At 36.4% G+C, this 17,282-nt stretch overlaps 2 protein-coding genes and 1 long non-coding RNA gene across 4 annotated transcripts; 1 reads left to right on the forward strand and 2 right to left on the reverse strand.

Annotated features, from left to right (window-relative positions):
- Window positions 1-2,958: 2,958 nt before the first annotated feature.
- LOC141842838 (uncharacterized) lies at window positions 2,959-4,826 on the reverse strand. The gene is made up of 7 exons (XM_074730830.1): window positions 4,822-4,826; window positions 4,540-4,683; window positions 4,324-4,453; window positions 3,959-4,252; window positions 3,780-3,881; window positions 3,234-3,688; window positions 2,959-3,113 (listed from the first exon to the last, which is right to left on the reverse strand). Exons 1-6 carry the CDS (start codon window positions 4,824-4,826, stop codon window positions 3,245-3,247), a joined length of 1,119 nt encoding a protein of 372 aa, XP_074586931.1. The 3' UTR covers window positions 2,959-3,113; window positions 3,234-3,244.
- Window positions 4,826-6,505, reverse strand: LOC141842635 (uncharacterized). 2 transcript variants are annotated; one of them, XR_012602945.1, is made up of 3 exons: window positions 6,303-6,505; window positions 6,021-6,202; window positions 4,826-4,925 (listed from the first exon to the last, which is right to left on the reverse strand). It is a non-coding gene; the product is annotated as an uncharacterized LOC141842635 (long non-coding RNA). The 2 variants fall into 2 exon arrangements; XR_012602946.1 differs by lacking the exon at window positions 4,826-4,925 and adding an exon at window positions 5,814-5,942.
- Window positions 6,506-12,160: 5,655 nt separating this feature from the next.
- On the forward strand, window positions 12,161-16,916 carry LOC141843552 (endonuclease 2-like). Its single transcript, XM_074731611.1, has 9 exons — window positions 12,161-12,277; window positions 12,395-12,569; window positions 13,731-13,838; window positions 13,952-14,007; window positions 14,086-14,169; window positions 14,238-14,330; window positions 14,400-14,467; window positions 16,642-16,715; window positions 16,822-16,916. The coding sequence occupies exons 1-9, from the start codon at window positions 12,161-12,163 to the stop codon at window positions 16,914-16,916; spliced, it is 870 nt and encodes a 289-aa protein (XP_074587712.1).
- Window positions 16,917-17,282: the final 366 nt, after the last annotated feature.

The following is a 17,282-nucleotide window of genomic DNA, read 5'->3' on the forward strand; positions in this document are numbered from 1 at the left end:
AGAGAAAATAATCTTGCAGGTACCTTCTCTAGGGTTCATATAACTGCTGGAAGACCATCTCTACGTCAAAATCAATGAAGGGACCAGATCCGCAATTGTTAGATGTCTCTCCATCTGCTAAATGTCATGCATTTGAAGGAAGACATCTAAGAGATCAGATCTGATAACTATATAGCGGCTTCTCTATTCACCCGGTATCACATATTCTGGAATATTCGCAATTGTTATCAATGGACCGACGTAGGGGTGTGAGCCTAATATGTGGATGTGGAAATGAGGTCGATATGGAGTAGCCTTAAAGATAGACGAGGTTGTCGATTAAGGTTGAGACAAAGAGGATGTCGATGACTAAGACCGAGGCAGAGATGCGTAGGGGTGTGAGCCTAATATGTGGATGTGGAAATGAGGTCGATATGGAGTAGCCTTAAAGATAGACGAGGTTGTCGATTAAGGTTGAGACAAAGAGGATGTCGATGACTAAGACCGAGGCAGAGATGATGCCAAGGTTGAGATGTCATGACCAAGTTGTCGAGGGGGAGATGCCATGCCCAAGATGCCGAGGGTGAGATGTTATGGTCGAAATGCTGACACCAAGATGTGTTGAGGTCGAGATGCTGAGGTCAAGATTTCATGGCTAAGTTATTGAAGCCGAGATGTGCCGAGATGCCGAGGTCGAGATTTTATGGTCGAGTTATTGAGGCCGAGATGTGCCGAGATACTGAGATTGAGATTTCATGTGTGAGTTGTCGAGGTTGAGATGTGCCGAGATGTCGAGGTCGAGATTTCATGGATGAGTTGTGGAGGTCGAGATGTGTCGAGATGTTGAGGTCAAGATTTTATGACCGATCGAGTTGTCGAGGTCAAGATGTGTCGAGATACCAAGATTAATGAGATTTCATAGCTGAGTTGTGGCAAGTCCTTGACTCGGTTAACCTAGAATCCAAATATATAGCAAAGTTAGTATTTGGTCAACATAGGGGTCATGTGGTAGGTTCACAACTTCCTGACTTCCCGAGTCAAACCGATCTGCCGAGCACCCACCGATCAACTGAGTTGATCCGACCTACCGAGCACTCTGACTCTCAACTCCCTAAGTCGAACCAACCTATCGAGCACTTCGACACTAACCCGCCAACCAACCTAGTAGATTCGACTTATCGAGCACTCTCCCTAACTTCCTGCGCCAAACCGACTAGCTGAGCACTCTAACTCCCGATCTGCAACCCGCCATATGTCGAAATCATCTTAGTTATTACAAGTCATTTTGAGTTCCGACTAACCAATCAAGTTCCAATAACCCGATTTAGTCAGGCACAGGTAGACAGGGGTCATGATTCCCTTCTCATCAAGGTATATAGGGTCATGATCCCCACTCATCCACTATCTCTTCACCCACTACTTCACACATCTCTAATTTCTAAGATCACACATCATATATATACTCCGTGCAAATGGGCTTCTCTAACTAAACCTCTCATATTACTTTGTCTTTTTTCATCGAAATACCATGATAACTTAGACATCAGAATGGTTTCGCCAGGACAACTCCCCACAAACCCTTTGATGTTCGTTATTTCCGCGTATTCGACTCAGCCATGAGAAAGACCAGCGAGGAAAAGCATTAACATCATCATTCCTTGTTGCAGGAAGGATTTCTATCAACGCGTCATCGTAGTGAAATTTCCATACTACATCAAATTTGATATCGGATCGGATCAAAGTCCAACGAGATAACAAAGATTTTTGCATTGTTAATTACCTACAAATGAAATGGAAAAAAATGAAAACTGATAAAAATTTAGAAATTAAAGTAAATGCTAGAGCATTTCAGTTTTACTAAGAGTATACAAGGGAGATACACATGAAGAACTAGAGGGATAACTGGCTAACTGCAGTATAGTACCGAATAACAGTTCCTTTCGATCCGTGTGAGTTTCTCATAATTTGAAAAACAAACAGATAATTAAAACCTAATTAAATCTCTCTATCTCCAACCTTTCCTCTTCCCAGTACCACTACAAAAAATAACGAAAATAGCGACGGACCAATTCCGTCGCTATTCCAGGTTAACGACGGATTAACGACGGAAATCGGCCGTCGCGCAAAATTCCGTCGCTGACGTCACTTTAGCGACGGAATTAAAATTCCGTCGCTAATTAGCGACGGAAATTAAAATTCCGTCGCTAAAATTAGAGACGGAAATTAAAATTCCGTCTCTAAAATTAGCGACGGAATTTTAATTCCGTCTCTAAAATTAGCGACGGAATTTTAATTTCCGTCGCTAATTAGCGACGGAATTTTAATTTCCGTCGTTATTTTTTGTTCATTAATTAAAAAAATGTATATTAATTAGCGACGGAATTTTAATTCCGTCTCTAAAATTAGCGACGGAATTTTAATTTCCGTCGCTAATTAGCGACGGAATTTTAATTTCCGTCGTTATTTTTTGTTCATTAATTAAAAAAATGCATATTAATTAGCGACGGAATTATAAATTCCGTCGCTAATTTATTAAAACAAATGTAAAAAAATCCGTTTATTAGCGACGGAATGATAAATTCCGTCGCTAATTTAATAAAAAAAATTTAAAAAAATCAATTTATTAGCGACGGAACTATAAATTCCGTCGCTAATTTAATAAAAAAATTAAAAAAAAATCAATTTATTAGCGACGGAACTATAAATTCCGTCGCTAATTTAATAAAAAAATTTTTAAAAAAATCAATTTATTAGCGACGGAACTATAAATTCCGTCGCTAATTTAATAAAAAAAATTAAAAAAAATCAATTTATTAGCGACGGAATGATAAATTCCGTCGCTATTAATTTTTTTTTTTTTTAATAATTATTTTTGTTTTTCTGAATTTCCCTGTTTACAATCACATTAATCGATACAACATATCAAAATACACCAACATATCAAAATATACCACATATCAAAAGACATTAATCTGAATACACCACATATCAAAATATCTGAATACAACATTAATACAATATTAATACATGTCGTATCTGAATACAACACAAAATACACTGATACTGTATCTAATGTCAAAATACAATAATATATCAAAAACTTATCTAAACAAGTCCAGCCAAAAGAGAAGATCCTACAAAAAAAGCCAATAAAAATAGGTTAGTAATAATTAAATTATAACAACCTATTTGAATAATGCATGCTTACAAGTAATAACTTAAAAAAATTAAAAGTAATAGAAATACTAACCTACCTTGCAGATAGCTACTGATCAGGAGCATTAGGGTCCTGAGTCTCCGTATCAGGGTCCGCACCTCGCATCGCAGCTCGCAGCGCATCAGAAGTAGGCTGCGATTGCGTCGTCGGGCTGAAGGCCTCCATCCAGGCCGCCATCTGCCGCGCAAACCGAGATTGACTTTCTGCCTGCGCCTCTAATGCTGCGAGTCGATCCCTTAATTCTTGATTTTCTTTCTGAAGGGCTTCAATCGCTGAATCTGATCCGCTGGGACGACCCCTGGCTCTAGGGGCCATCACACGATCATATACGACTCGAGCCTGGGAGCCTAAACCGTAGAGGGTGGAGCTCTTCTTCCTCCCACCGACCACTTCATAATAAATCTCATTCAACTGGTCGGTTGAGAGCTCCTGCCTCTCTCCTCCCTCAACTGCCGGCGCAGACGCCTGTGCAACTCTAGCTGAATATTCAGCCTGTTTAAAAATAAATTATTATAAAATTTAAGATTAGAAAAAATAATTATATGATGGTAATATAAAATAAATAAAAAAATTATTTTCTTACGTCTAAGGCCTGCGAGCGAGCATCAATAAAAGTGACATCCTTGGACTTGTGTGTCTTTGTAAAAATCTCCCAACAAGTAGGAGGACGCTGTAACTGGTGCTCCTGAAAAATCAAAAAGATAATTAAATAAAAATAATGACATTAATAATTAATTCAAAATATATTAATTGTAAACTTACTAAGTCCAAGGTATGCTCCACAATGGAGCGGGATCCAGCTGTATGTTTTGTGGATCCGGTGCTAGGGCCAGCTATCTCGGTCTTTCTGTTGGACCGAGCTATCTCTGCATTTGCTTGCCATCTTTCTGCTTGCCATACTGCTTGCCATGCAGCCCAGATGTCCTCTGGGATCCAAGATGGTCTGGTGCCCTTAGATCTGCATTTATATAGCAGATCTTTATATAATTTGCCAGCAGCAGCATTCCAGGCGTCTTGAAACTCCCGCTCATGTCCTGGCTCAAAAGTATATTTTTTCTGCAAGAAAAAAAAATCATTAGTCTAAATACTGTCCTGAACGACATTATAAGGTGGTTAAAAAGACTAACCACAAACTCGTCGTAGTAGAAGCTGCGCATGCCCTCATCGACATGCCTCCAAGTATGCCCTGAACGACATAGTCGCTCACGAAACTTACTAGAAATATATCCTGAAACTTTATGACCTTCTGGCGTAAAACTGCATTATAAACCATGTAAATGTTAGCACCTATGTTATAAAACAAATTATATATCCTAAAAAGTAATAATAACACCATTACTTACCGACCGCCAACAACTCTCAAAACTGTCCTGCCACCTGACTTTTCATAGATTTGAAACCACAGTGCAAATTCTGTCTCTAACTTTTCATCGACTTCACTTTGACTGATAGATGGATTTTCATACTGAAGTTGTTGTTCGTAAAGGCTGAAATGGATTAAAAGTTAAATAAGAATTAGACAAATTCAAGATTGACTAAATAGGTATTACTAGTTGATTATATCAATCAACTCACCTTATATATGGTTTGACCTCCTCACAATTTAGGAGTATATATGTTCTTGCAGCATGATATTCCCGTTGATTTAACCAGCATAAAATTCAGCTCGGATAAATCCATCATCTAATCTATTGTACATCCAAGCTTTATTCATATACATTGTAACCTTCTGCAAAGATAAATTTTTATTGTATATAAATGATATGTTAAATTGAACGCACACATTATTGTAAATTTTCCATAACTATATTTAGCCTAAATCAGAAGATCGTACAAAAATATTCCATATCTAGCTTTTTTTTCTACTACTTGCCATGACATTGAGTTTTTTTCTACTCCTATTCAAGTGCAGTAGAAAATAAGACAAGAACAGAAGGCATCATGATTTCAGTGTTTTCGACCTCTCGGTTCCTATTCCATGGTTTATGCATGCATAAGATAAGTCGACCCTTAGTTCTTACTCCATGGTATATACTAAAAAATCATACTAATATTATACTATGGGAATAATTTAACATTTAATTAGAATTGGTTCACCTTCTTGATCATAAGAGCTGCGACAAATATTACTTATTGCTTATTGCTTTAGGACTAAAGATATTACTATATGGATCATAAGAGCTGCCACGGATCATGACTCATGATTGGTATTTCTATTACTTTTTCCCCTCTTTTTCAAAAGGTCCATTATGTTGTCATTGTTTGGTAGCACTGGTAAGAAACCAATAGACATTGTCTTTGTTTGGTTCTCCATGTCTCCACCTATTTCAATTCCACTTTGTTTCTTTTTTTGATCTATTCAAAACTTCACTCTACCTAAATCCAACTTGGTTATATAGCTGCCTTTGATGTCTTAGGGTAGTTAGAAGGCTTCGCAGAGGATTGTATTGTTAGCTAAGGTTGTTTAGGAGACAAGATGGTCAAACTAGGGATCTTCTGCCAAAGTCAAGGGAAACCATTGCAAGTAACTAAACTAACAACATAGTCACTAGACTACAAAAATGCAATATCAGAAAGGAACAGCCATTAATTCCATCAAAATTGCAAGTAGCTCCATTGTAACATCAAATTATCAGTTACATCTATTTCATCTAACATTAAAAGGAACAGCCATTAATTCCATCAAACAAAATTGCAAGATCAGAAAGTAAAGTTAGAAACAGGTTGACTAGGTTTTGCCCCTGGACTACAAAAACAGAGCATAAATAAGAGCAAATCATCAACTTAATTCTCCATAAAATGTAGAAAGGAGATGGGAACTTACAGGTTCAATGGGATCACAGCCGGGAAAAGCAGCCAAGGAGAGGGAGCAGCCAAGGAGAATCACAGCCGGGAGAAGCAGCCGAGGAGAGGGAGCAGCTGGGAGAAGCAACCGAGTAGAGGAAGCAGCCGGGAGAAGCAGACGAGAAAAGGAGCAAGCAGCCGGGAAAGGGAGCAGCCGGGATTCTGCAGCAGGGAAGAGGGAGAGGGATGAGCGGGAATCAGATCGCCTGAGGGAAGAAGGAGCAGATTGCAGCGGGGAGAAGCAGCGGAGGAGAGAACTCACCAGTCGCCGGAAGGAGAGAACGCGAGCGGAGGAGAGAAATCACGAAACGCCGGAGGGAGAAAACGCGAGCGCGGGGAGGCGAGAAATCACGAAACGCCGGAGGGAGAGAACGCGACCGGACGAGAGTTTTTACCGGTCGCCGGAGGGAGAGAACGCAACCGGACGAAAGGTCAGGAAAATCGCCGAAGGAGAGCTCGGGAAAATCGGCGGAGGAGAGGTAGGGTTTAGGGGTCGCGGAAGGGAAAGTTCGGGTTTTAAATGATAATTTTAAATTTTAATTAAATTTAAAATTATCATTTGATAAATTTAAATTTAATTAATTTAAATAATTTAACTAACATTAATAATTTAATTAATTCTAAAAATTTAATTAGTCAAAATATAATTTTAGTAAATAAGAAAGTGGATAAATTTTTTAACTTAGACAAATTAGATAATTCAAATCTAATTAATTTAATAAATTTAAGAATTAATAATAATTTAAACAAAAAGATAAAATTGATAATTATCAATATAAATTGAATATTTTAATTTTAATAAATTAATTTAAAATTACCAAGAACATTTAAAATTAAATTCAAAAAATTCGAAATTAATTCCAAAAATTTAATAAAATAATTTTAAATTTAGCGACGGAAATTTAATTCCGTCGCTATTTAGCGACGGAAATTTAATTCCGTCGCTATTTAGCAAATAGCGACGGAATTAAATTCCGTCTCTAAATAGCGACGGAATTTAATTTCCGTCTCTATTTAGCGACGGAATTTAATTTCCGTCTCTAAAATAGCGACGGAATTTAATTTCCGTCTCTAAAATAGCGACGGAATTAAATTTCCGTCTCTATTTAGCGACGGAATTAAATTTCCGTCTCTAAAATAGCGACGGAATTCATAATTCCGTCGCTAAATTAGGGTTTCGATGACGGAAATAGCGACGGAAATATATTTCCGTCGCTAATATCAACCAATAGCGACGGAAATTTATTTCCGTCTCTATTTCCGTCGCTAAATCATGTAATTTTTGTAGTGTACACCATATATAATATAATAATCACATGCACTCTTGTTCTTCCAAAGTAAACCTACTCGTAAAACGCAACTGCTCAATAAGCATTAATTGCTGCATTAAACACTAATCCCTGTCGAATTCCTCTATAAATACAGCGCTAAACAATCTAAGTCGATCGCCAAAGCACAAGTAGTAGCTTCGAACAGTTTAGTCTCAGAACACTTAGTTTAGCTACGCAATGGGTGGCAAGGGCGGCGGTGGTGGCGGCGGCAAGGGTGGTGGTGGTGGCGGCGGCAAGGGTGGTGGTGGCGGAGGTGGCGCAAAGGGTGGTCAGTCTTCTAAAGGTGGTGGTGGTGGCTCTTCTGCCGGAAAGTCCAGCGGCGGAGGCGGCGGGATGATGAAGGCTCCAGGAGCAGAAGGGTACATATCGAGGAGTGGCTTCGAGAGCAACCCTCAAGGTTACTTCGATGGCCTCCATCATGGCGGCAAAAGTGCGGGCAACTGAACTGAAAGCAAGCAATCAACCATGAATAATGACAGTCACTGATCATGTAGCCCTTCCTTCTTTTGCTATAATCGATCGATCTTCAGGTTTCGATGTGTCGGCTTTCATGTCAATCAATATATACTACTTAATCTCGAGACGAACACCAAAACAAATTAAACTAATGAAAAGGGTAAGGAAGAACAGCACTGCAACTGATCATTAATTAATTATGAAGGGCGTCTGGGGAACTCGGGACTCGTCGTTTGTTCTCGACATAAACGGCGCCGGCGGAAGCAGAAGGAAGTATAGTAGTTTGTTGAGCTGTAACAGCGGCGGCGGCGGCGGCCCTGGTCGTCTTCTCCGGTGCTGATATCGAGCGTGATGCCTTGGAATTGAAGAAGAAGAAGGCATGCAGTAGCAGTAGGGCGATTAAGATACGCCTTCTGCTCCTCATCTTGTCAGAGACATCGATCACAAACTTCTCATTCAACCTCGAATGGAAATGCATGATAAGCTCAAGACAGACGGATATATACTAAAAATCAATGTTAATGAGCTATGAAACATGATCCTGTTGGATGATCTTTGATGGGACAGAAATGTGGAAGCTTTGTCGATGAAATGCATTAGGGATAATGTAAGAAGATCGATCATTGGACGACATTTCATATATAGTTTATGTTAATTAGCCCAAAGTCTTGAAAGAGTTTGAGGGTGTATGAAAAGTGTAGTCACTTTTGAACGCAACTTAGTGTTTGGAGTTATGTGAGGTGGAGCATTACGCATGCCATGGATTGCAGAGGATGAAAGCAATGGAGACAATGAAGTGATTGGTAGAAGAAGGTCTCATACTAAAGCTCGTCAACGACATGGGGAGATTGATGCGTGATGGCTTGTGTTGTCTCTGTCTTGCTTCCCAAAGAAAGTCGCCATTGCCATCGTTCATACTGTTTCTCTCGGTATCTTTCTGTTCTTCGGAGATTCATAGTTTTTAGGATTTAAGATTTAAGATATAATTTGATAAGAATTTATTTATATTTATTAATTAAATGAACAAGTTTATGAACAATATTTATGACTTAAAATATGTCATATTTTTTGTTTTCAGATGTTCTTAGAGGTATAAATGACCCGATTAAGTTTAGCTGCAGTGAATCTTATTTATTTATTTATTGAATTTATTTAAGATTTTTTTTAAAAAAAAAAAATATCGAGCTTAAGTTCTTATAAATTAGTTAAATATTTATCTAATATCTAAAACTTATATTATTTATAAAATATATAAATTACTATATTTTTATTTATTTAAATAAATAAATAAATAAATATTTATAATTAAATTTTTATAATTTATTAAAAATATTTTTTATAAAATTTATTTTTTTAAATTTTATATAAATTTTCTCAATTTATCCGTAATAATGAAAAGATTTTTTATTTTTAAAATTAATCAAATGAAATTTAAATATTTAAATTATATTTAAAAATGAATATTCTTTAAACATACATTCGCATATCCAACTTAGTCATTTATTAGACTTCTCACTCGTCAATTTAGATTAGGTTAATTAGATTAATCTGTCTCATCAAATAATTTAAATGAGTTGATTAAAATTTTATCAATGTTCCTGTTCGAGATCACCTCCGGATGAGTCATTGAACACCTGACTGGTATATGTTGACTCACCAAAGCAATACCCACGACCAATTGAGGAGAAGGATGCCGGGTTCAAACATGGCACTAAGCGCTGAGCTGCAAGAAGAAAGACAAGAGTGAGAATGGAGGTCAGAGGTGTCTTAGCTCAGATACTCTGCTCAAGTCAAGTCGTTGCATGAGAGGGAAGTACGAAAATAAAGAAGGAAGAGTGTTCTTCGCCGTGTGTGCGTACCTGCACCCGCGAGAGGTGGGATCGTTATATAGATTTATCATAGAGAAAAATGTTCTGTCTTAGTTAAGGAGAATGTATCATCAGGGGAGATCCTGTCAAAGGAGATGTCCCATCGATGGAGATCCTATCAGAACAGATTTTCCATTATAGGAAAGAAGAATATCCCATCCCTGTCACCGTAACGAAGGGTCTTATCACCCACGCCTGATACGACATCAGACTGCAACTCATCATGCTACATTAAAGGAGGTAAGTGAGCTACCGCGAATATCATATCATAGCACGTGTTCTTCTGGCGACGGTCTGACAGAGTTGAATGATGGAGTGTCAAGGGTTGGACTCGAAGGGATCGAGCTGATTGAAGGCTGAGTAGGACATTGGGCGAGTGGAGTTTAGGCGACAAAGAGAGTTCAGGCCGAGACTGCCCGAGACTGGGAGTCGAGATACGGTCCAAGATGAAGCTCGAAGCTGAGTGGAGACTTGGTTTGGAGGCCCGAACTCGGAGTTGGGTGCTGAACTCGAGTGAAGAAGTCGGGTATTATGTTTCGAGTTGAGTTGGTTGCCGAGTCGGAGAATCAGAGTCGAACTATTTGTCGAGTCCAACCACCTTGTTAGGGTAGAGAGTATGAGCGTAGAATTTGGTCATGGAGCCAGGGTGTAAGACCAAGCTAGTCAGTCCTGGAGTCAAGTTTTCCGTCCGACATGTCGTCTCCATCGGACCAAGTCTTGACCTGCTGGATCAAATTATAACAACCCATAACAATCAATTTATTTAAAATCTTACTTAAATGGGCTAGCCGACGCTGGTTGCAACCCGAATTCCCAATTCAATGGCCCCTTTCCTTTTAACTCCATCACATCTAATTATTTCCCTCCGTCGTCAAATCTAACCCTAGGAAAGCAATTCAAGTGCTGCCATAGTCCAGAAATAAAAATTAAAAGAAAATCCTTTATTATTATTTTCATTAATATATATATATATATATTTTAGAAAATAATAATATATTTCATATCTTAAAAATATCCTTATTTTAACATTATTATAATAGATATATTCTAGCTACTATATATATATATTATATATATAAATTCGGATTCAACTTGCGGTGCCGAGCCACTTGCGGGCCGGCGGTATAATCGGCCGATCTCCGACGGCAATTATATAAAAAATCGCGGCGGTATTTACTCCGTCAATTAAAATTTCGGCCACAATTCGATCGGAATCCAGCACCGATCGATGCAAGCGAGTTGCGTAAAACTATGCCGGTGGTGGCCACGGCGCGGCGACGGCGGCTGGAAAATGGCATTTTTGCACTTTAGGACGGTTCTAAATGGGCGATACTGTGATGGACGGTGGATTGGCTATCGCGCACAGGCGCGCACGATGATATATATATATATATATATATATATATAAAAAACTCATTTTGATTAAAATAACACTAACGTTTTGTTTGAGAGGAGGTGAAAAAAAAAAGAGAGGGAAGGGTAAATGAAGGGAAAGATATTTTTAATTTTTGTTTGGGATGGAGTGAGTTTAAGAAGGGGAAAGGAGAGAGAAGGATAAGCTTTACCTTTATGTTATGAATTGCTAGAATTTCTTACACTCCAATTTGAAGTGTAAGAAAAGGGAAGGAGAACTCAAAAATATTTTATTTTAATTTTATCTCTATTTTAAAATATTAATTATTAAATTAACTCATCTATTTAAATATTTTGGCTTTGCGCCGTCGCTTCTCACACAACGTGCGTCATCACTGTCCAGTGTTCAACCACTCGCACTCCACGATGTTAGCGCTGATCCTCATCGCAAATCTCTTCAAGGACAAGACTCAATAGGACAGAGACAGATAACTCTAATCTTCGTCTCCTCCAAAGATAAAGACTTATTTAAATAACGCGTTGTCTATTTTAGGGCTTTTCATATTCTAATTTTTACATAAAATATTGATAGAATTTTATAATTTCTTATCTATTCTCTACATACGTTATCTTTTTTAAAAAATAATAGTATTTTTGTAACTTTATATATTTAATCTTTATTCTCTTTTTTTTCATTCCTAACAAAGTAACAGTTAATTAATCTTCCATTCCTTCCAAACAAGCTAAGGGGAACATAAATATTTTACTTCCCATCCTTTTCCCTTCCGTTAATGAATTTTCTTTCGTCCCATCCAAACAAAGCGTAATAAGAGCTCCTTCTTATTTTTGCATTATGATTAAAATCTAGTATTGACTTGCTTGCTCGTTTTATTCCCCCTTCCCTTGTAGCAATGCAAAATATAATAACGTTCACGTCAAACATCTTTCATCGTCGATTCCACGGTTAGATGAAGGGAGGTAAATCAAATTCTAAGTATTGGCTTGCTTGCTTGTCTTGTTCCACCTTCCCTTTCAGTGTTCATGACAAAGAATGAGCCAAAAGTGCAGAGCAATATAACAGAAAACCCCCTGGTCTTTCTTTTGTGTAGAAGATGGGCTTCAACTTCAAGTCCCACAGTCTTCCCTCTTTCTTCCTGCTCTTCGCACTCCCAGCCTTCGCCTACGGATGGGGAATCGATGGCCACCAGATGATTTGCCAGATTGCACAAGTATATCTTCTTCTTCTTCTTCTTCTTCTTCTTGTCTATTTATTGTGTTCACTGTTTGGAGGTAATAAAGTGGTGTTTGTTTGCTTGTTCTTCTTCCATTTGGTCGATCGGCCTCAGGATCGTCTAAGTGAGTCTGCAGCGGCAGCAGTTAAAGAGCTGCTCCCTGCCTATGCAGGGGGCGACCTCAGCGCCCTTTGCTCATGGGCAGACAGAATCAAGTTCCGGTACCGCTGGTCGTCGGAGCTTCATTACATCGACACTCCTGATGATCTTTGCACCTATAATTACAACAGTCAGTGCTTTTCATCTCAGAGTTTATTTTTAAAAGAGCCTCTTTCTTTTAAACATTATCAAAAAAATATTTCATCTATAATTTGATCCCTAAATATCTATTTGTTCCATCTTAGGGCAGTTTTGACTAAAGTTGCATTATCTTAAAGCAGTTATGATTTTAAAAAAATCACTTTAAAACAATTTTGATCAAACTTTGAGCAGCTTGCTTGTTGTAGGTTTGGCTAAAGTTGCTCTACCTTGGAGATATATTTGTTCTAAAGGGAGCAAGCAAAGCAATTTTGATCCAACTTTAGTTAAAACTACTCATTTCAGAGCAACTTTGATACAGTTTTGACCAAACATGCTCCATCTTATTAAAATCTGCTCCAAGGTGGTATAGTTTTCGTCTAACTTTGTTAAAGTTGCTGATCAAGCCATAGTTGCTCCATGGTGATACAATTCTGTATTAGATCCGATGGAATCCACATATATTTATAAAATGATATGATACTGTTAAGTCCACATCCTTATGGTTTTATTTTTGCACTATACCCAAAAGGTCTCATATCAATATAAATATCTCCATCTTATAACTCAGGATCTTTTCTATGTATTTTCAATATGAAACTTTGATTGTATCCAACAATCTACCCCTCAAACAAAGGACCACTGGGAGCTCCTGTCCACCCCCTTAACGGTCCCAATAGATCTTTTACTAGGAGCCCCTAATCATTCCTTTGTGAGAGTTCCACATGACACCACATAGACTTGCTCTGATATCATTATTAGATCCGATGGAATCCACGTATATCTCAAAATGATATGATATTGTTCATTTTGGACTTATATCCTTGTGGTTTTATTTTTAGGTTATACCCAAAAAGTCTCATATCAATATAGATATCTCCATCTTATAATCCTAAGATCTTTTTTATATATTTTCAATGTGAAACTTTGATTGTATCCCAGCATTCTATTCTAATTTTAATTAAAAACTGCTCCAATTTGAAACAGCTTTAGTACACTTTTGACCAAAGTTGCATTGCTCCACCTTGAAGATATATTGTTCTAAAGGCACAAGTAACAGGAATCCAATTCACTTGAGTACTGTATTTATTCTAGTTTATACCAAGACATACATACTTATAACCCCTAACAATGATATGTTGGTCATTAACAGGGGACTGCAAAGATGAAGAGGGTGTGAGAGGGAGGTGTGTTTCAGGTGCCATCACTAACTACACTAACCAGCTTCTCACCTATAGAAGCTCAGCTGATGAACCCCAATGTAATACATCGAAAATGTTTTCAAAAATATTGTCCGATCCGACTCTTGTTGTTAGATCATATTGTTGGTGCTCACTTCATTGCCTATATAGTGATTGTTCACTTGTAATCCAGATAATCTCACAGAGGCACTTCTATTCCTATCCCACTTCATGGGTGACATCCATCAGGTACAATTAAAAGACCATTTCTTAGTTGCTTTCTTTGCGTATTTGAGCCAACTAATACTGACTTTGGGGAATTTTCAGCCTCTACATGTAGGATTTACTTCCGATAGGGGAGGAAATACGATCGATATCCGTTGGTTCAGACGGAAATCAGAGCTCCACAGTGTAGGAATTTGGTTCAGTTTGTCTCCACACTTGACTAGTTGTCTATGTTGATGTGTGTTACAATCCAGGTGTGGGATAAAGAGATCATTGAGACAGCTGAAGATCGGTTTTACGAGAATGTTGTGGAGGAATTTGTGGATGCACTCAAACGGAATATCACGGTAAGATAATTCGCCATGAACTTGTTCATGTTTGTGTTGGTTTTGGCTAAAGCTTTGTTTGAACAACAGGGAGAGTGGTCTGATCAAGTTGTGAAATGGGAGAAATGCAGCAATAATGATGTTACTTGCCCTGATATGTAAGTGCCATATGCAGTTTGTGTTTATTTGAGACTTCTTGTGCTTAAAACTTTTTGGAAGAACACTCTTTTTTGATCCATATCATCTAGAGGATACTCTTCTTTAAAAGTTTATCAAAACAAGGCTCACTCGTTATCGGATTTTCGAAATACCTCTTTATGCTCCACCTTAGAGCTGCTTTGTATAAAACAACACCATCTTAGAGTTGTTTTGTACAAAGTAGCACCACTTTAGAGCTGTTTTGTAAAGAGCAACTCTAAGATGGATCAATTTTAATCAAATCTAGGTCAAAATAGTTGGATTGACCATATCAAAATTACTCCAAGTCAACTTCATCTTGGAGTTATTTGACTCAACGTTGGTCCAACAGTATAATCTTGGAGTACTTTGTATAAACAACTCCAAGGTGTTCCAAGGTGATACTATTTTATACAAAGCAGCTCTCAGGCAGTGTTATTTTATATAAAATAATTTTAGGATAGAGCACAGAAGATTATTTTGGATAGAAAATTATAAATAAAGTATTATTTTGATAACTTTATATAAAATAATATTACTTTAGAACTGTTTTATATAAAGTATCATCATTTTAGAGTTGCTTTGAACAAAGCAACTCTAAGATAGAGTAATTTTGATCAAAGGTGGTCAAAATTACTATTTTGACCACTTAGAGTTATTTTAACTCAATTTTGGTCAAAACAGTATCATCTTAGAGCTACTTTATATAAAATAGCTCAAAGGTGGTACTATTTTATATAAAATAGCTTTAAGGTAGTGTTATTTTATATAAAATAATTTTAGAATAGAGTATAGAGGATTATTTTGAATAGAAAATTATGGATAAAGTATTATTTTGATAACTTTATATAAAGCAATATCACTTTAGAACTGTTTTGTATAAAGTATCACCGCTTTAGAGTTGCTTTGAACAAAGCAACTCTAAGATAGAGTAATTTTGATCAAAGGTGGTCAAAATTATTATTTTGATCACTTAGAGTTATTTTAACTCAACTTTGGTCAAAACAGTATCATCTTGGAGCTACTTTATATAAAATAGCTCAAGGTGGTACTATTTTATACAAAACAACTCTAAGGTAGTGTTATTTTATATAAAATAATTTTAGGATAGAGCACAGAGGATTTTTTGGATAGAAAATTATAGATAAAGTATTATTTTGATAACTTTATATAAGACAATACTTTAGAATTATTTTGGTGCAAAATAAGGTGGTCAAAAAATATTATTTTGACCACTTAAAGTTATTTTAACTCAACTTTGGTCAAAACAATATCATCTTGGAGGTCCTTTGTATAAAACAGCTCCAAGGTGATACTATTTTATACAAAACAGCTCTAAGGTAGTGTTATTTTATATAAAATAATTTTAGGATAGAGCATAGAAGATTATTTTAGATAGAAAATTATAAATAAAGTATTATTTTAATAACTTTGTATAAAGAAGCACCACTTTAGAACGGTTTGTACAAAATATCACCACTTTAAAGCTGCTTCATACAAAACAACTATAAGATGGAGTAATTTTGATCAAAGTTGATCAAAATAACTATTTTAACCACTTCGAGCTATTTTGACTCAATTTTAGTCAAAATAATAGCATCTTGGAGCTACTTTGTATAAAGCAATTCCAAAGTAGTATTATTTTATACAAAGTAGCTCTAAGATAGTGTTCTTTTATAGAAAACAATTTTAAGACAAAACATAAAGAGTTATTTTGGATAGAAAATTATATATAAAGTATTTTTTTGATAATTGTGTATAAAGTAGCACCATGTTAAAACTGTTTTGTACAAAGTATCACCATTTTAGAGCTGTTTTGTATAAAGTAACTTTAAGAGGAGTAATTTTGATCCAAAACGGTCAAAATAGCTATTTTGACCCAATTTTAATCAAAACAATATCATCTTGGAGCTATTTTGTATAAAACAGTTACAAAGTGATATTATTTTATACAAAGCAACTCCAAGGTAGTATTATTTTGTACAAGATAATTTTAAGATACAATACATTATTTTGGATTGAAAATTATAGATAAAATATTATTTTGATAATTTTTAAAAGAGAGACATTATAAATAAAAAGAGCAATTTTTTCTAATGAAACTATAGCATTTAGGAATTCAATAAACTTTTATGTACTGTTGTAATTTTCACAGATATGCATCTGAAAGCATAAAGGCAGCATGCAACTGGGCTTACAAGGATGTCAAAAACAACACAATATTGGAAGGTTAGTCAAAAACATATATAGAATCAAATCAGGCATATTTACATGTTGCATGAGTATAAACATACAATGTTTAAAAGGTTAATCCTCCTCAAACTCGTGCTTGCAGATGATTATTTCTTAAGCAGATTGCCTATTGTTAATCTAAGGCTTGCTGAGAGTGCCGTAAGGTTAGCTGCAACGCTGAACCGCATATTCGAGTGATCGACATGAAGACTTGTTTCCTTTGCTTTGCTTATTGTTAATCTATTGCCTTCTTTGAGTAAGGATGGACATTCATTAAGACATGTTTCCTTTGCATATTTGCTTTGCTTATTGTTAATCTACTGTCAATTGGATATTTGAGTGATGGACATGAAGAGATTACGACATATTTGAGTAAGGTTTCCTATTGTTAATCGATCGTTAAGCCCTTGAACATCTTTGAGCAATGTAAGAACTTGATTAGAGGAATATCAAGACTAGTTCGTCGAGCCTTTCCAACTCAAAACTCTCCAAAAACTTATATAAGCTTATGCAAAGTCTCAAGAATATCAAGAATAGTTCATCTTTTAAGGGACTTAATTACAC

This window comes from Curcuma longa, chromosome 12, assembly GCF_044706935.1.
Source record: "Curcuma longa cultivar G26 ecotype Majalengka, Jawa Barat chromosome 12, ITB_CL_G26_1.1, whole genome shotgun sequence".
NCBI lineage: Eukaryota > Viridiplantae > Streptophyta > Magnoliopsida > Zingiberales > Zingiberaceae > Curcuma > Curcuma longa.